At 56.8% G+C, this 18,082-nt stretch overlaps 5 protein-coding genes across 5 annotated transcripts; all 5 read right to left on the reverse strand.

Moving 5' to 3' along the window:
- Nucleotides 1-1,340: 1,340 nt before the first annotated feature.
- On the reverse strand, nt 1,341-3,276 carry LOC124417218 (inositol 1,4,5-trisphosphate receptor-interacting protein-like 1). The gene is made up of 2 exons (XM_046901247.1): nt 2,607-3,276; nt 1,341-2,208 (listed from the first exon to the last, which is right to left on the reverse strand). The coding sequence occupies exons 1-2, from the start codon at nt 2,886-2,888 to the stop codon at nt 1,465-1,467; spliced, it is 1,026 nt and encodes a 341-aa protein (XP_046757203.1). The 5' UTR covers nt 2,889-3,276; the 3' UTR covers nt 1,341-1,464.
- A 1,440-nt stretch (nt 3,277-4,716) lies between these two features.
- LOC124417219 (inositol 1,4,5-trisphosphate receptor-interacting protein-like 1) lies at nt 4,717-7,269 on the reverse strand. The gene is made up of 2 exons (XM_046901250.1): nt 5,977-7,269; nt 4,717-5,578 (listed from the first exon to the last, which is right to left on the reverse strand). Exons 1-2 carry the CDS (start codon nt 6,256-6,258, stop codon nt 4,841-4,843), a joined length of 1,020 nt encoding a protein of 339 aa, XP_046757206.1. The 5' UTR covers nt 6,259-7,269; the 3' UTR covers nt 4,717-4,840.
- An 817-nt stretch (nt 7,270-8,086) lies between these two features.
- Nucleotides 8,087-10,635, reverse strand: LOC124417216 (inositol 1,4,5-trisphosphate receptor-interacting protein-like 1). Its single transcript, XM_046901244.1, has 2 exons — nt 9,346-10,635; nt 8,087-8,947 (listed from the first exon to the last, which is right to left on the reverse strand). Exons 1-2 carry the CDS (start codon nt 9,625-9,627, stop codon nt 8,180-8,182), a joined length of 1,050 nt encoding a protein of 349 aa, XP_046757200.1. The 5' UTR covers nt 9,628-10,635; the 3' UTR covers nt 8,087-8,179.
- An 819-nt stretch (nt 10,636-11,454) lies between these two features.
- LOC124417215 (inositol 1,4,5-trisphosphate receptor-interacting protein-like 1) lies at nt 11,455-14,572 on the reverse strand. The gene is made up of 2 exons (XM_046901242.1): nt 12,714-14,572; nt 11,455-12,315 (listed from the first exon to the last, which is right to left on the reverse strand). The coding sequence occupies exons 1-2, from the start codon at nt 12,993-12,995 to the stop codon at nt 11,548-11,550; spliced, it is 1,050 nt and encodes a 349-aa protein (XP_046757198.1). The 5' UTR covers nt 12,996-14,572; the 3' UTR covers nt 11,455-11,547.
- Nucleotides 14,573-14,823: 251 nt separating this feature from the next.
- LOC124417224 (inositol 1,4,5-trisphosphate receptor-interacting protein-like 1) lies at nt 14,824-16,573 on the reverse strand. The gene is made up of 2 exons (XM_046901253.1): nt 16,089-16,573; nt 14,824-15,690 (listed from the first exon to the last, which is right to left on the reverse strand). The coding sequence occupies exons 1-2, from the start codon at nt 16,368-16,370 to the stop codon at nt 14,917-14,919; spliced, it is 1,056 nt and encodes a 351-aa protein (XP_046757209.1). The 5' UTR covers nt 16,371-16,573; the 3' UTR covers nt 14,824-14,916.
- Nucleotides 16,574-18,082: the final 1,509 nt, after the last annotated feature.

Here is an 18,082-nt window from a genome sequence, read left to right on the forward strand (position 1 = left end):
TATAAAAGCAGCCCCTCAGTTTGTCCAGGTCTCTCTGCAAGGCCTGCGCACCCTCAGGGAATCAACAGTTCCTCCCGGCTCAGCGTCATTCACAGAGTTGTCTCCTATACTTTCAATTCCTGTGTCCAACCCATGGCGGAAAACGTGAAAGACAGCTGGCCCTGAAATGGAGTCCTACGGAGCTCCTTGCAGTTCCACGGGATGAACCCGTGCGGGTCTCGTAGACTTGCATGCATCCAGCTGCAGCAGCAAACCCTACACAAGTTTGGGGTTGTCTGGGGGTTTATTCTTACCGCAGTCACAGTCCTCCAACTGATGTCTCTGGGTTTCCCAGAGCTCATCATCCACCTTGAAGACAGTGGTGGGGAAGGCATTAAATGTCTCTGCAGCCACTTCTGCTCCACGTGGTGGAGCAGGCTGTCCCCCTGCAGCCCGTGGGCACTGCGCAGGGCAGACCTCCGTGCACAGCCAGGAAGGAGCCCACGGTGCAGCAGTGGACGAGGCCTGGAGGAGGCCAAAGCACATGGAGCAGCCCTGGGCTGGAGCTGCAGCCCACAGAGAGCAGCCCGCGGTGGGGGCGGAGGCCAGGGGGAGCTGCCAGCCACGGGGACCTGTGTGGAGCAGTGCCTGACAGATACACCTCACGCTTCAAAGCCGTGCTGGGGCAGGGCTTGGAGCGCTGCAGCCTGTGGGAAGCTCACACAGGATCAGTTCTGGATTCAGCAGCACCCTCCATGGGGGAAGACAGTGGCCATGGAGGAGCAGCAGAGACGAAACATTAAGGACTGACCACAGCCCCATCCCCTGTCCCTCCTGCTCATCTTGGGGGGAGGAGGTTGAAGTTTCAGGCATAAAGTTGAGCCTTGAGAGTAGAGGTTGTAGGAGAAAAGTGGTTTTAGATTTGCTTTGTTTTCACTGTTCAACCCTGTCATTAACTGGCAATAAATTGACTTCGTCTTCCAAAAGCTGGGATGGTAGCTGGTGAGAGATCTCCCTGCCCCTGTCTCAACCCACAAGCTGTTTGATCGTATTTTCTCCCTGCTTGTTGAGGTACCAGATCTCCCTTGCCTGATGCTGACGCAACCATCTGCCTTACGCCAAGCACAGAGGAAGGTCCGGCGGCATGAATAAGACACGGCGATGCTCTGTGATGATGCGGGAACGGGGAGAATCGAGTTTTCAGCAGGCCCCCTCATAGTGGGTTTACCTGCGTAGGCAGAAGAGCGTAAGTCCTGCATGGTACAGGTCAGTGCCTCGCTTTTGTGTGCTCCTCTCTTCTCACAGCACACCCCTACGTGCTCAGCATCGGTGCTCAGCGGGAAGAACGAGAGGAGCGCTGGTATGATTAATACTACTATTAATTTTATTTAAGAGAGAGAAGGACATACTTGGGAAGACAGAGACAGAGAAGAAGACAGAAGCATAGCCTGAGCCTAGTCAAAGCTCAGGAACGTGCCCGACTCATCAAGCTGCACCCCAAGAGTCATCTCGATGGTGAAGGTGCTCTTGGAGGGGGGGGGTCAGCTTGATCTTGCAGGAGTGGTCGGAGGGCACCAGCTCCAGGCCCCAGTCACGCGACTGAGGCAGACAATTCCAGGCTGCTTTCACCCGGTTCTGGAACCAGCGCGTGGTTTTCCGCACGTCCAGATAGGAGGCCCTGCACAAGGTGTTGAGGAGGCTGGCTTCCTGGTTTTCTCTCAGCTCCCTCCGAGTGTGGTGGAGAAAGCAGAGCATGTCCCCCAGCAGCCGCTCCCTCGCACACATGCACTCCAGCTCCACACGCAGACAGGACTTCTTGCTTTTTGGTGTCTCCTTTGGGTTGCCCAGCTCCACACGGAAGGCGTGCCCGGGGGGAGCTCTCATGGGCACGAGCAGGCGGTAGATGACGTTGTCTTCCTGGGCACTCCATCCTTCACAGACGCAGGCCACCCCGATGGCCGGCTGCAGCCGGGGCACGAAGCTGTGGCACGTCTTTCCTCGGCAGGCACGAAGAAGGTCGTCCACCAGCTCCTCCACCAGCTGGCACTTGCCGGCCGCGTGTGGCGCTGGCCACTGGGTGCTGTCGGCCCAAACTCTGTCTACGTCGCGTGTCTCGTCCAAGTCACTGTCCTCTTCCTCTTCCTCTTCCTCGTCCTCCTCCTCGTCCTCCTCCTCGCTGCTGGAACTTTGCTGGTCGCTGCCGCCAGCGGCCAGCGTACGTTGCGCTATCTTGCGGAAGAGGAGCGTAAGGAAGACGGCAAGGGTCGCAGCACAGACCCCAAACTTGCTTCTGCTCCCTGGCAAATAGTTGGTTTTCCTGACGCAGCACAGGAAGCCAGAGAACAGGATAAGGACTCCGGGCAAGACCCAGAGCCGCCACTGCAGCAGGGCATCAAGGAGCAGGGTTCCCGTGGCCTCCCAGCTCGGCCCCTGGCTCCCCTGCTCCGTGCCGTGCAGTGGCTGAGCCATGTCCGGACTCGGCTGCTCCGCATACAGCTGAATGTGCTCAAGCACATCGCCGTTTACAAGCAGAGTTGCCAAAGGGACGATTCCCATCAACGCCAGGGTGATGAAGACCACCCGAGCCACCCGAGCCATAGCCGCTAGCAGGTGCGTACCGCACTCACCGAAGGCCTAGGCCAAAGTGCCGCAGCGCTGCCTCTACTCTGACAGCCTCCTGACAACGCCCCGCCCCCCCGCTGTGACGCGTCTGCTGCTGTCACAAGCACAGCCGCACCGCTGCACTGCTCCACTCTCCTCTCTCCTGTCTCTTCCCTGACCTCGGTACCGGGGAAAGTTACGGAGCAAATCATCTCCGTACACATCACACGGCACGTGCATGACATGCAGGGGATCGGGCCCGGCCAGCACGGGCTCGTGAAAGGCAGGTTGTGCTTGCCCAACGTCATCTCCTTCTATGACCGTGTGACCGGATGGGTAGATGAGGGAAAGGCTGCTGAGGTAGTCTACCTAGACTTCAGCACGGTCTTCCACAGTATCCTCCCGGGGAGAATTTTGGTTGCATCGGACATTTTTTAATAGAGTGCTTCTGTTTATTCATGCATCACCGCAAGTGTTACTAAAAGAGAAAGATATGCTATTAAATCAAAAGCAAACAAAATCTTGTGCTTGTGTGCTGTTATCAGAGCCGAGGTTCCTTTAATCCGTATTTTGGAAGGTGTGCTTCACAGCATTCAATTGGCTTGGCTGGGTAATGAGACCTGGATCCGCGCTGGCAGCATGTGCTGCCTGAACGTCTTACGTGTACCCGAGGGCTCCAGCGGAAACCATGCAGGTTAGGGCTAAAAAAGCAATTGCAAGAAATCTATAAAAGGAAACTGATCGCCAGCCATGATTCAAAGATGCGTGATCAGACACCTGGGCTCCCCAAAGAAATTATAAAAGCAGCCCCTCAGTTTGTCCAGGTCTCTCTGCAAGGCCTGCGCACCCTCAGGGAATCAACAGTTCCTCCCGGCTCAGCGTCATTCACAGAGTTGTCTCCTATACTTTCAATTCCTGTGTCCAACCCATGGCGGAAAACGTGAAAGACAGCTGGCCCTGAAATGGAGTCCTACGGAGCTCCTTGCAGTTCCACGGGATGAACCCGTGCGGGTCTCGTAGACTTGCATGCATCCAGCTGCAGCAGCAAACCCTACACAAGTTTGGGGTTGTCTGGGGGTTTATTCTTACCGCAGTCACAGTCCTCCAACTGATGTCTCTGGGTTTCCCAGAGCTCATCATCCACCTTGAAGACAGTGGTGGGGAAGGCATTAAATGTCTCTGCAGCCACTTCTGCTCCACGTGGTGGAGCAGGCTGTCCCCCTGCAGCCCGTGGGCACTGCGCAGGGCAGACCTCCGTGCACAGCCAGGAAGGAGCCCACGGTGCAGCAGTGGACGAGGCCTGGAGGAGGCCAAAGCACATGGAGCAGCCCTGGGCTGGAGCTGCAGCCCACAGAGAGCAGCCCGCGGTGGGGGCGGAGGCCAGGGGGAGCTGCCAGCCACGGGGACCTGTGTGGAGCAGTGCCTGACAGATACACCTCACGCTTCAAAGCCGTGCTGGGGCAGGGCTTGGAGCGCTGCAGCCTGTGGGAAGCTCACACAGGATCAGTTCTGGATTCAGCAGCACCCTCCATGGGGGAAGACAGTGGCCATGGAGGAGCAGCAGAGACGAAACATTAAGGACTGACCACAGCCCCATCCCCTGTCCCTCCTGCTCATCTTGGGGGGAGGAGGTTGAAGTTTCAGGCATAAAGTTGAGCCTTGAGAGTAGAGGTTGTAGGAGAAAAGTGGTTTTAGATTTGCTTTGTTTTCACTGTTCAACCCTGTCATTAACTGGCAATAAATTGACTTCGTCTTCCAAAAGCTGGGATGGTAGCTGGTGAGAGATCTCCCTGCCCCTGTCTCAACCCACAAGCTGTTTGATCGTATTTTCTCCCTGCTTGTTGAGGTACCAGATCTCCCTTGCCTGATGCTGACGCAACCATCTGCCTTACGCCAAGCACAGAGGAAGGTCCGGCGGCATGAATAAGACACGGCGATGCTCTGTGATGATGCGGGAACGGGGAGAATCGAGTTTTCAGCAGGCCCCCTCATAGTGGGTTTACCTGCGTAGGCAGAAGAGCGTAAGTCCTGCATGGTACAGGTCAGTGCCTCGCTTTTGTGTGCTCCTCTCTTCTCACAGCACACCCCTACGTGCTCAGCATCGGTGCTCAGCGGGAAGAACGAGAGGAGCGCTGGTATGATTAATACTACTATTAATTTTATTTAAGAGAGAGAAGGACATACTTGGGAAGACAGAGACAGAGAAGAAGACAGAAGCATAGCCTGAGCCTAGTCAAAGCTCAGGAACGTGCCCGACTCATCAAGCTGCACCCCAAGAGTCATCTCGATGGTGAAGGTGCTCTTGGAGGGGGGGGGTCAGCTTGATCTTGCAGGAGTGGTCGGAGGGCACCAGCTCCAGGCCCCAGTCACGCGACTGAGGCAGACAATTCCAGGCTGCTTTCACCCGGTTCTGGAACCAGCGCGTGGTTTTCCGCACGTCCAGATAGGAGGCCCTGCACAAGGTGTTGAGGAGGCTGGCTTCCTGGTTTTCTCTCAGCTCCCTCCGAGTGTGGTGGAGAAAGCAGAGCATGTCCCCCAGCAGCCGCTCCCTCGCACACATGCACTCCAGCTCCACACGCAGACAGGACTTCTTGCTTTTTGGTGTCTCCTTTGGGTTGCCCAGCTCCACACGGAAGGCGTGCCCGGGGGGAGCTCTCATGGGCACGAGCAGGCGGTAGATGACGTTGTCTTCCTGGGCACTCCATCCTTCACAGACGCAGGCCACCCCGATGGCCGGCTGCAGCCGGGGCACGAAGCTGTGGCACGTCTTTCCTCGGCAGGCACGAAGAAGGTCGTCCACCAGCTCCTCCACCAGCTGGCACTTGCCGGCCGCGTGTGGCGCTGGCCACTGGGTGCTGTCGGCCCAAACTCTGTCTACGTCGCGTGTCTCGTCCAAGTCACTGTCCTCTTCCTCTTCCTCGTCCTCCTCCTCGTCCTCCTCCTCGCTGCTGGAACTTTGCTGGTCGCTGCCGCCAGCGGCCAGCGTACGTTGCGCTATCTTGCGGAAGAGGAGCGTAAGGAAGACGGCAAGGGTCGCAGCACAGACCCCAAACTTGCTTCTGCTCCCTGGCAAATAGTTGGTTTTCCTGACGCAGCACAGGAAGCCAGAGAACAGGATAAGGACTCCGGGCAAGACCCAGAGCCGCCACTGCAGCAGGGCATCAAGGAGCAGGGTTCCCGTGGCCTCCCAGCTCGGCCCCTGGCTCCCCTGCTCCGTGCCGTGCAGTGGCTGAGCCATGTCCGGACTCGGCTGCTCCGCATACAGCTGAATGTGCTCAAGCACATCGCCGTTTACAAGCAGAGTTGCCAAAGGGACGATTCCCATCAACGCCAGGGTGATGAAGACCACCCGAGCCACCCGAGCCATAGCCGCTAGCAGGTGCGTACCGCACTCACCGAAGGCCTAGGCCAAAGTGCCGCAGCGCTGCCTCTACTCTGACAGCCTCCTGACAACGCCCCGCCCCCCCGCTGTGACGCGTCTGCTGCTGTCACAAGCACAGCCGCACCGCTGCACTGCTCCACTCTCCTCTCTCCTGTCTCTTCCCTGACCTCGGTACCGGGGAAAGTTACGGAGCAAATCATCTCCGTACACATCACACGGCACGTGCATGACATGCAGGGGATCGGGCCCGGCCAGCACGGGCTCGTGAAAGGCAGGTTGTGCTTGCCCAACGTCATCTCCTTCTATGACCGTGTGACCGGATGGGTAGATGAGGGAAAGGCTGCTGAGGTAGTCTACCTAGACTTCAGCACGGTCTTCCACAGTATCCTCCCGGGGAGAATTTTGGTTGCATCGGACATTTTTTAATAGAGTGCTTCTGTTTATTCATGCATCACCGCAAGTGTTACTAAAAGAGAAAGATATGCTATTAAATCAAAAGCAAACAAAATCTTGTGCTTGTGTGCTGTTATCAGAGCCGAGGTTCCTTTAATCCGTATTTTGGAAGGTGTGCTTCACAGCATTCAATTGGCTTGGCTGGGTAATGAGACCTGGATCCGCGCTGGCAGCATGTGCTGCCTGAACGTCTTACGTGTACCCGAGGGCTCCAGCGGAAACCATGCAGGTTAGGGCTAAAAAACAATTGCAAGAAATCTATAAAAGGAAACTGATCGCCAGCCATGATTCAAAGATGCGTGATCAGACACCTGGGCTCCCCAAAGAAATTATAAAAGCAGCCCCTCAGTTTGTCCAGGTCTCTCTGCAAGGCCTGCGCACCCTCAGGGAATCAACAGTTCCTCCCGGCTCAGCGTCATTCACAGAGTTGTCTCCTATACTTTCAATTCCTGTGTCCAACCCATGGCGGAAAACGTGAAAGACAGCTGGCCCTGAAATGGAGTCCTACGGAGCTCCTTGCAGTTCCACGGGATGAACCCGTGCGGGTCTCGTAGACTTGCATGCATCCAGCTGCAGCAGCAAACCCTACACAAGTTTGGGGTTGTCTGGGGGTTTATTCTTACCGCAGTCACAGTCCTCCAACTGATGTCTCTGGGTTTCCCAGAGCTCATCATCCACCTTGAAGACAGTGGTGGGGAAGGCATTAAATGTCTCTGCAGCCACTTCTGCTCCACGTGGTGGAGCAGGCTGTCCCCCTGCAGCCCGTGGGCACTGCGCAGGGCAGACCTCCGTGCACAGCCAGGAAGGAGCCCACGGTGCAGCAGTGGACGAGGCCTGGAGGAGGCCAAAGCACATGGAGCAGCCCTGGGCTGGAGCTGCAGCCCACAGAGAGCAGCCCGCGGTGGGGGCGGAGGCCAGGGGGAGCTGCCAGCCACAGGGGACCTGTGTGGAGCAGTGCCTGACAGATACACCTCACGCTTCAAAGCCGTGCTGGGGCAGGGCTTGGAGCGCTGCAGCCTGTGGGAAGCTCACACAGGATCAGTTCTGGATTCAGCAGCACCCTCCATGGGGGAAGACAGTGGCCATGGAGGAGCAGCAGAGACGAAACATTAAGGACTGACCACAGCCCCATCCCCTGTCCCTCCTGCTCATCTTGCGGGGAGGAGGTTGAAGTTTCAGGCATAAAGTTGAGCCTTGAGAGTAGAGGTTGTAGGAGAAAAGTGGTTTTAGATTTGCTTTGTTTTCACTGTTCAACCCTGTCATTAACTGGCAATAAATTGACTTCGTCTTCCAAAAGCTGGGATGGTAGCTGGTGAGAGATCTCCCTGCCCCTGTCTCAACCCACAAGCTGTTTGATCGTATTTTCTCCCTGCTTGTTGAGGTACCAGATCTCCCTTGCCTGATGCTGACGCAACCATCTGCCTTACGCCAAGCACAGAGGAAGGTCCGGCGGCATGAATAAGACACGGCGATGCTCTGTGATGATGCGGGAACGGGGAGAATCGAGTTTTCAGCAGGCCCCCTCATAGTGGGTTTACCTGCGTAGGCAGAAGAGCGTAAGTCCTGCATGGTACAGGTCAGTGCCTCGCTTTTGTGTGCTCCTCTCTTCTCACAGCACACCCCTACGTGCTCAGCATCGGTGCTCAGCGGGAAGAACGAGAGGAGCGCTGGTATGATTAATACTACTATTAATTTTATTTAAGAGAGAGAAGGACATACTTGGGAAGACAGAGACAGAGAAGAAGACAGAAGCATAGCCTGAGCCTAGTCAAAGCTCAGGAACGTGCCCGACTCATCAAGCTGCACCCCAAGAGTCATCTCGATGGTGAAGGTGCTCTTGGAGGGGGGGGTCAGCTTGATCTTGCAGGAGTGGTCGGAGGGCACCAGCTCCAGGCCCCAGTCACGCGACTGAGGCAGACAATTCCAGGCTGCTTTCACCCGGTTCTGGAACCAGCGCGTGGTTTTCCGCACGTCCAGATAGGAGGCCCTGCACAAGGTGTTGAGGAGGCTGGCTTCCTGGTTTTCTCTCAGCTCCCTCCGAGTGTGGTGGAGAAAGCAGAGCATGTCCCCCAGCAGCCGCTCCCTCGCACACATGCACTCCAGCTCCACACGCAGACAGGACTTCTTGCTTTTTGGTGTCTCCTTTGGGTTGCCCAGCTCCACACGGAAGGCGTGCCCGGGGGGAGCTCTCATGGGCACGAGCAGGCGGTAGATGACGTTGTCTTCCTGGGCACTCCATCCTTCACAGACGCAGGCCACCCCGATGGCCGGCTGCAGCCGGGGCACGAAGCTGTGGCACGTCTTTCCTCGGCAGGCACGAAGAAGGTCGTCCACCAGCTCCTCCACCAGCTGGCACTTGCCGGCCGCGTGTGGCGCTGGCCACTGGGTGCTGTCGGCCCAAACTCTGTCTACGTCGCGTGTCTCGTCCAAGTCACTGTCCTCTTCCTCTTCCTCGTCCTCCTCCTCGTCCTCCTCCTCGCTGCTGGAACTTTGCTGGTCGCTGCCGCCAGCGGCCAGCGTACGTTGCGCTATCTTGCGGAAGAGGAGCGTAAGGAAGACGGCAAGGGTCGCAGCACAGACCCCAAACTTGCTTCTGCTCCCTGGCAAATAGTTGGTTTTCCTGACGCAGCACAGGAAGCCAGAGAACAGGATAAGGACTCCGGGCAAGACCCAGAGCCGCCACTGCAGCAGGGCATCAAGGAGCAGGGTTCCCGTGGCCTCCCAGCTCGGCCCCTGGCTCCCCTGCTCCGTGCCGTGCAGTGGCTGAGCCATGTCCGGACTCGGCTGCTCCGCATACAGCTGAATGTGCTCAAGCACATCGCCGTTTACAAGCAGAGTTGCCAAAGGGACGATTCCCATCAACGCCAGGGTGATGAAGACCACCCGAGCCACCCGAGCCATAGCCGCTAGCAGGTGCGTACCGCACTCACCGAAGGCCTAGGCCAAAGTGCCGCAGCGCTGCCTCTACTCTGACAGCCTCCTGACAACGCCCCGCCCCCCCGCTGTGACGCGTCTGCTGCTGTCACAAGCACAGCCGCACCGCTGCACTGCTCCACTCTCCTCTCTCCTGTCTCTTCCCTGACCTCGGTACCGGGGAAAGTTACGGAGCAAATCATCTCCGTACACATCACACGGCACGTGCATGACATGCAGGGGATCGGGCCCGGCCAGCACGGGCTCGTGAAAGGCAGGTTGTGCTTGCCCAACGTCATCTCCTTCTATGACCGTGTGACCGGATGGGTAGATGAGGGAAAGGCTGCTGAGGTAGTCTACCTAGACTTCAGCACGGTCTTCCACAGTATCCTCCCGGGGAGAATTTTGGTTGCATCGGACATTTTTTAATAGAGTGCTTCTGTTTATTCATGCATCACCGCAAGTGTTACTAAAAGAGAAAGATATGCTATTAAATCAAAAGCAAACAAAATCTTGTGCTTGTGTGCTGTTATCAGAGCCGAGGTTCCTTTAATCCGTATTTTGGAAGGTGTGCTTCACAGCATTCAATTGGCTTGGCTGGGTAATGAGACCTGGATCCGCGCTGGCAGCATGTGCTGCCTGAACGTCTTACGTGTACCCGAGGGCTCCAGCGGAAACCATGCAGGTTAGGGCTAAAAAACAATTGCAAGAAATCTATAAAAGGAAACTGATCGCCAGCCATGATTCAAAGATGCGTGATCAGACACCTGGGCTCCCCAAAGAAATTATAAAAGCAGCCCCTCAGTTTGTCCAGGTCTCTCTGCAAGGCCTGCGCACCCTCAGGGAATCAACAGTTCCTCCCGGCTCAGCGTCATTCACAGAGTTGTCTCCTATACTTTCAATTCCTGTGTCCAACCCATGGCGGAAAACGTGAAAGACAGCTGGCCCTGAAATGGAGTCCTACGGAGCTCCTTGCAGTTCCACGGGATGAACCCGTGCGGGTCTCGTAGACTTGCATGCATCCAGCTGCAGCAGCAAACCCTACACAAGTTTGGGGTTGTCTGGGGGTTTATTCTTACCGCAGTCACAGTCCTCCAACTGATGTCTCTGGGTTTCCCAGAGCTCATCATCCACCTTGAAGACAGTGGTGGGGAAGGCATTAAATGTCTCTGCAGCCACTTCTGCTCCACGTGGTGGAGCAGGCTGTCCCCCTGCAGCCCGTGGGCACTGCGCAGGGCAGACCTCCGTGCACAGCCAGGAAGGAGCCCACGGTGCAGCAGTGGACGAGGCCTGGAGGAGGCCAAAGCACATGGAGCAGCCCTGGGCTGGAGCTGCAGCCCACAGAGAGCAGCCCGCGGTGGGGGCGGAGGCCAGGGGGAGCTGCCAGCCACAGGGGACCTGTGTGGAGCAGTGCCTGACAGATACACCTCACGCTTCAAAGCCGTGCTGGGGCAGGGCTTGGAGCGCTGCAGCCTGTGGGAAGCTCACACAGGATCAGTTCTGGATTCAGCAGCACCCTCCATGGGGGAAGACAGTGGCCATGGAGGAGCAGCAGAGACGAAACATTAAGGACTGACCACAGCCCCATCCCCTGTCCCTCCTGCTCATCTTGGGGGAGGAGGTTGAAGTTTCAGGCATAAAGTTGAGCCTTGAGAGTAGAGGTTGTAGGAGAAAAGTGGTTTTAGATTTGCTTTGTTTTCACTGTTCAACCCTGTCATTAACTGGCAATAAATTGACTTCGTCTTCCAAAAGCTGGGATGGTAGCTGGTGAGAGATCTCCCTGCCCCTGTCTCAACCCACAAGCTGTTTGATCGTATTTTCTCCCTGCTTGTTGAGGTACCAGATCTCCCTTCCCTGATGCTGACGCAACCATCTGCCTTACGCCAAGCACAGAGGAAGGTCCGGCGGCTTGAATAAGACACGGCGATGCTCTGTGATGATGCGGGAACGGGGAGAATCGAGTTTTCAGCAGGCCCCCTCATAGTGGGTTTACCTGCGTAGGCAGAAGAGCGTAAGTCCTGCATGGTACAGGTCAGTGCCTCGCTTTTGTGTGCTCCTCTCTTCTCACAGCACACCCCTACGTGCTCAGCATCGGTGCTCAGCGGGAAGAACGAGAGGAGCGCTGGTATGATTAATACTACTATTAATTTTATTTAAGAGAGAGAAGGACATACTTGGGAAGACAGAGACAGAGAAGAAGACAGAAGCATAGCCTGAGCCTAGTCAAAGCTCAGGAACGTGCCCGACTCATCAAGCTGCACCCCAAGAGTCATCTCGATGGTGAAGGTGCTCTTGGAGGGGGGGGTCAGCTTGATCTTGCAGGAGTGGTCGGAGGGCACCAGCTCCAGGCCCCAGTCACGCGACTGAGGCAGACAATTCCAGGCTGCTTTCACCCGGTTCTGGAACCAGCGCGTGGTTTTCCGCACGTCCAGATAGGAGGCCCTGCACAAGGTGTTGAGGAGGCTGGCTTCCTGGTTTTCTCTCAGCTCCCTCCGAGTGTGGTGGAGAAAGCAGAGCATGTCCCCCAGCAGCCGCTCCCTCGCACACATGCACTCCAGCTCCACACGCAGACAGGACTTCTTGCTTTTTGGTGTCTCCTTTGGGTTGCCCAGCTCCACACGGAAGGCGTGCCCGGGGGGAGCTCTCATGGGCACGAGCAGGCGGTAGATGACGTTGTCTTCCTGGGCACTCCATCCTTCACAGACGCAGGCCACCCCGATGGCCGGCTGCAGCCGGGGCACGAAGCTGTGGCACGTCTTTCCTCGGCAGGCACGAAGAAGGTCGTCCACCAGCTCCTCCACCAGCTGGCACTTGCCGGCCGCGTGTGGCGCTGGCCACTGGGTGCTGTCGGCCCAAACTCTGTCTACGTCGCGTGTCTCGTCCAAGTCACTGTCCTCTTCCTCTTCCTCGTCCTCCTCCTCGTCCTCCTCCTCGCTGCTGGAACTTTGCTGGTCGCTGCCGCCAGCGGCCAGCGTACGTTGCGCTATCTTGCGGAAGAGGAGCGTAAGGAAGACGGCAAGGGTCGCAGCACAGACCCCAAACTTGCTTCTGCTCCCTGGCAAATAGTTGGTTTTCCTGACGCAGCACAGGAAGCCAGAGAACAGGATAAGGACTCCGGGCAAGACCCAGAGCCGCCACTGCAGCAGGGCATCAAGGAGCAGGGTTCCCGTGGCCTCCCAGCTCGGCCCCTGGCTCCCCTGCTCCGTGCCGTGCAGTGGCTGAGCCATGTCCGGACTCGGCTGCTCCGCATACAGCTGAATGTGCTCAAGCACATCGCCGTTTACAAGCAGAGTTGCCAAAGGGACGATTCCCATCAACGCCAGGGTGATGAAGACCACCCGAGCCACCCGAGCCATAGCCGCTAGCAGGTGCGTACCGCACTCACCGAAGGCCTAGGCCAAAGTGCCGCAGCGCTGCCTCTACTCTGACAGCCTCCTGACAACGCCCCGCCCCCCCGCTGTGACGCGTCTGCTGCTGTCACAAGCACAGCCGCACCGCTGCACTGCTCCACTCTCCTCTCTCCTGTCTCTTCCCTGACCTCGGTACCGGGGAAAGTTACGGAGCAAATCATCTCCGTACACATCACACGGCACGTGCATGACATGCAGGGGATCGGGCCCGGCCAGCACGGGCTCGTGAAAGGCAGGTTGTGCTTGCCCAACGTCATCTCCTTCTATGACCGTGTGACCGGATGGGTAGATGAGGGAAAGGCTGCTGAGGTAGTCTACCTAGACTTCAGCACGGTCTTCCACAGTATCCTCCCGGGGAGAATTTTGGTTGCATCGGACATTTTTTAATAGAGTGCTTCTGTTTATTCATGCATCACCGCAAGTGTTACTAAAAGAGAAAGATATGCTATTAAATCAAAAGCAAACAAAATCTTGTGCTTGTGTGCTGTTATCAGAGCCGAGGTTCCTTTAATCCGTATTTTGGAAGGTGTGCTTCACAGCATTCAATTGGCTTGGCTGGGTAATGAGACCTGGATCCGCGCTGGCAGCATGTGCTGCCTGAACGTCTTACGTGTACCCGAGGGCTCCAGCGGAAACCATGCAGGTTAGGGCTAAAAAACAATTGCAAGAAATCTATAAAAGGAAACTGATCGCCAGCCATGATTCAAAGATGCGTGATCAGACACCTGGGCTCCCCAAAGAAATTATAAAAGCAGCCCCTCAGTTTGTCCAGGTCTCTCTGCAAGGCCTGCGCACCCTCAGGGAATCAACAGTTCCTCCCGGCTCAGCGTCATTCACAGAGTTGTCTCCTATACTTTCAATTCCTGTGTCCAACCCATGGCGGAAAACGTGAAAGACAGCTGGCCCTGAAATGGAGTCCTACGGAGCTCCTTGCAGTTCCACGGGATGAACCCGTGCGGGTCTCGTAGACTTGCATGCATCCAGCTGCAGCAGCAAACCCTACACAAGTTTGGGGTTGTCTGGGGGTTTATTCTTACCGCAGTCACAGTCCTCCAACTGATGTCTCTGGGTTTCCCAGAGCTCATCATCCACCTTGAAGACAGTGGTGGGGAAGGCATTAAATGTCTCTGCAGCCACTTCTGCTCCACGTGGTGGAGCAGGCTGTCCCCCTGCAGCCCGTGGGCACTGCGCAGGGCAGACCTCCGTGCACAGCCAGGAAGGAGCCCACGGTGCAGCAGTGGACGAGGCCTGGAGGAGGCCAAAGCACATGGAGCAGCCCTGGGCTGGAGCTGCAGCCCACAGAGAGCAGCCCGCGGTGGGGGCGGAGGCCAGGGGGAGCTGCCAGCCACGGGGACCTGTGTGGAGCAGTGCCTGACAGATACACCTCACGCTTCAAAGCCGTGCTGGGGCAGGGCTTGGAGCGCTGCAGCCTGTGGGAAGCTCACACAGGATCAGTTCTGGATTCAGCAGCACCCTCCATGGGGGAAGACAGTGGCCATGGAGGAGCAGCAGAGACGAAACATTAAGGACTGACCACAGCCCCATCCCCTGTCCCTCCTGCTCATCTTGGGGGGAGGAGGTTGAAGTTTCAGGCATAAAGTTGAGCCTTGAGAGTAGAGGTTGTAGGAGAAAAGTGGTTTTAGATTTGCTTTGTTTTCACTGTTCAACCCTGTCATTAACTGGCAATAAATTGACTTCGTCTTCCAAAAGCTGGGATGGTAGCTGGTGAGAGATCTCCCTGCCCCTGTCTCAACCCACAAGCTGTTTGATCGTATTTTCTCCCTGCTTGTTGAGGTACCAGATCTCCCTTCCCTGATGCTGACGCAACCATCTGCCTTACGCCAAGCACAGAGGAAGGTCCGGCGGCATTGAATAAGACACGGCGATGCTCTGTGATGATGCGGGAACGGGGAGAATCGAGTTTTCAGCAGGCCCCCTCATAGTGGGTTTACCTGCGTAGGCAGAAGAGCGTAAGTCCTGCATGGTACAGGTCAGTGCCTCGCTTTTGTGTGCTCCTCTCTTCTCACAGCACACCCCTACGTGCTCAGCATCGGTGCTCAGCGGGAAGAACGAGAGGAGCGCTGGTATGATTAATACTACTATTAATTTTATTTAAGAGAGAGAAGGACATACTTGGGAAGACAGAGACAGAGAAGAAGACAGAAGCATAGCCTGAGCCTAGTCAAAGCTCAGGAACGTGCCCGACTCATCAAGCTGCACCCCAAGAGTCATCTCGATGGTGAAGGTGCTCTTGGAGGGGGGGGTCAGCTTGATCTTGCAGGAGTGGTCGGAGGGCACCAGCTCCAGGCCCCAGTCACGCGACTGAGGCAGACAATTCCAGGCTGCTTTCACCCGGTTCTGGAACCAGCGCGTGGTTTTCCGCACGTCCAGATAGGAGGCCCTGCACAAGGTGTTGAGGAGGCTGGCTTCCTGGTTTTCTCTCAGCTCCCTCCGAGTGTGGTGGAGAAAGCAGAGCATGTCCCCCAGCAGCCGCTCCCTCGCACACATGCACTCCAGCTCCACACGCAGACAGGACTTCTTGCTTTTTGGTGTCTCCTTTGGGTTGCCCAGCTCCACACGGAAGGCGTGCCCGGGGGGAGCTCTCATGGGCACGAGCAGGCGGTAGATGACGTTGTCTTCCTGGGCACTCCATCCTTCACAGACGCAGGCCACCCCGATGGCCGGCTGCAGCCGGGGCACGAAGCTGTGGCACGTCTTTCCTCGGCAGGCACGAAGAAGGTCGTCCACCAGCTCCTCCACCAGCTGGCACTTGCCGGCCGCGTGTGGCGCTGGCCACTGGGTGCTGTCGGCCCAAACTCTGTCTACGTCGCGTGTCTCGTCCAAGTCACTGTCCTCTTCCTCTTCCTCTTCCTCGTCCTCCTCCTCGTCCTCCTCCTCGCTGCTGGAACTTTGCTGGTCGCTGCCGCCAGCGGCCAGCGTACGTTGCGCTATCTTGCGGAAGAGGAGCGTAAGGAAGACGGCAAGGGTCGCAGCACAGACCCCAAACTTGCTTCTGCTCCCTGGCAAATAGTTGGTTTTCCTGACGCAGCACAGGAAGCCAGAGAACAGGATAAGGACTCCGGGCAAGACCCAGAGCCGCCACTGCAGCAGGGCATCAAGGAGCAGGGTTCCCGTGGCCTCCCAGCTCGGCCCCTGGCTCCCCTGCTCCGTGCCGTGCAGTGGCTGAGCCATGTCCGGACTCGGCTGCTCCGCATACAGCTGAATGTGCTCAAGCACATCGCCGTTTACAAGCAGAGTTGCCAAAGGGACGATTCCCATCAACGCCAGGGTGATGAAGACCACCCGAGCCACCCGAGCCATAGCCGCTAGCAGGTGCGTACCGCACTCACCGAAGGCCTAGGCCAAAGTGCCGCAGCGCTGCCTCTACTCTGACAGCCTCCTGACAACGCCCCGCCCCCCCGCTGTGACGCGTCTGCTGCTGTCACAAGCACAGCCGCACCGCTGCACTGCTCCACTCTCCTCTCTCCTGTCTCTTCCCTGACCTCGGTACCGGGGAAAGTTACGGAGCAAATCATCTCCGTACACATCACACGGCACGTGCATGACATGCAGGGGATCGGGCCCGGCCAGCACGGGCTCGTGAAAGGCAGGTTGTGCTTGCCCAACGTCATCTCCTTCTATGACCGTGTGACCGGATGGGTAGATGAGGGAAAGGCTGCTGAGGTAGTCTACCTAGACTTCAGCACGGTCTTCCACAGTATCCTCCCGGGGAGAATTTTGGTTGCATCGGACATTTTTTAATAGAGTGCTTCTGTTTATTCATGCATCACCGCAAGTGTTACTAAAAGAGAAAGATATGCTATTAAATCAAAAGCAAACAAAATCTTCTGCTTGTGTGCTGTTATCAGAGCCGAGGTTCCTTTAATCCGTATTTTGGAAGGTGTGCTTCACAGCATTCAATTGGCTTGGCTGGGTAATGAGACCTGGATCCGCGCTGGCAGCATGTGCTGCCTGAACGTCTTACGTGTACCCGAGGGCTCCAGCGGAAACCATGCAGGTTAGGGCTAAAAAACAATTGCAAGAAATCTATAAAAGGAAACTGATCGCCAGCCATGATTCAAAGATGCGTGATCAGACACCTGGGCTCCCCAAAGAAATTATAAAAGCAGCCCCTCAGTTTGTCCAGGTCTCTCTGCAAGGCCTGCGCACCCTCAGGGAATCAACAGTTCCTCCCGGCTCAGCGTCATTCACAGAGTTGTCTCCTATACTTTCAATTCCTGTGTCCAACCCATGGCGGAAAACGTGAAAGACAGCTGGCCCTGAAATGGAGTCCTACGGAGCTCCTTGCAGTTCCACGGGATGAACCCGTGCGGGTCTCGTAGACTTGCATGCATCCAGCTGCAGCAGCAAACCCTACACAAGTTTGGGGTTGTCTGGGGGTTTATTCTTACCGCAGTCACAGTCCTCCAACTGATGTCTCTGGGTTTCCCAGAGCTCATCATCCACCTTGAAGACAGTGGTGGGGAAGGCATTAAATGTCTCTGCAGCCACTTCTGCTCCACGTGGTGGAGCAGGCTGTCCCCCTGCAGCCCGTGGGCACTGCGCAGGGCAGACCTCCGTGCACAGCCAGGAAGGAGCCCACGGTGCAGCAGTGGACGAGGCCTGGAGGAGGCCAAAGCACATGGAGCAGCCCTGGGCTGGAGCTGCAGCCCACAGAGAGCAGCCCGCGGTGGGGGCGGAGGCCAGGGGGAGCTGCCAGCCACGGGGACCTGTGTGGAGCAGTGCCTGACAGATACACCTCACGCTTCAAAGCCGTGCTGGGGCAGGGCTTGGAGCGCTGCAGCCTGTGGGAAGCTCACACAGGATCAGTTCTGGATTCAGCAGCACCCTCCATGGGGGAAGACAGTGGCCATGGAGGAGCAGCAGAGACGAAACATTAAGGACTGACCACAGCCCCATCCCCTGTCCCTCCTGCTCATCTTGGGGGGAGGAGGTTGAAGTTTCAGGCATAAAGTTGAGCCTTGAGAGTAGAGGTTGTAGGAGAAAAGTGGTTTTAGATTTGCTTTGTTTTCACTGTTCAACCCTGTCATTAACTGGCAATAAATTGACTTCGTCTTCCAAAAGCTGGGATGGTAGCTGGTGAGAGATCTCCCTGCCCCTGTCTCAACCCACAAGCTGTTTGATCGTATTTTCTCCCTGCTTGTTGAGGTACCAGATCTCCCTTCCCTGATGCTGACGCAACCATCTGCCTTACGCCAAGCACAGAGGAAGGTCCGGCGGCATGAATAAGACACGGCGATGCTCTGTGATGATGCGGGAACGGGGAGAATCGAGTTTTCAGCAGGCCCCCTCATAGTGGGTTTACCTGCGTAGGCAGAAGAGC

The sequence above is a fragment of the Gallus gallus genome, chromosome 1, assembly GCF_016699485.2.
Source record: "Gallus gallus isolate bGalGal1 chromosome 1, bGalGal1.mat.broiler.GRCg7b, whole genome shotgun sequence".
Classification (NCBI taxonomy): domain Eukaryota; kingdom Metazoa; phylum Chordata; class Aves; order Galliformes; family Phasianidae; genus Gallus; species Gallus gallus.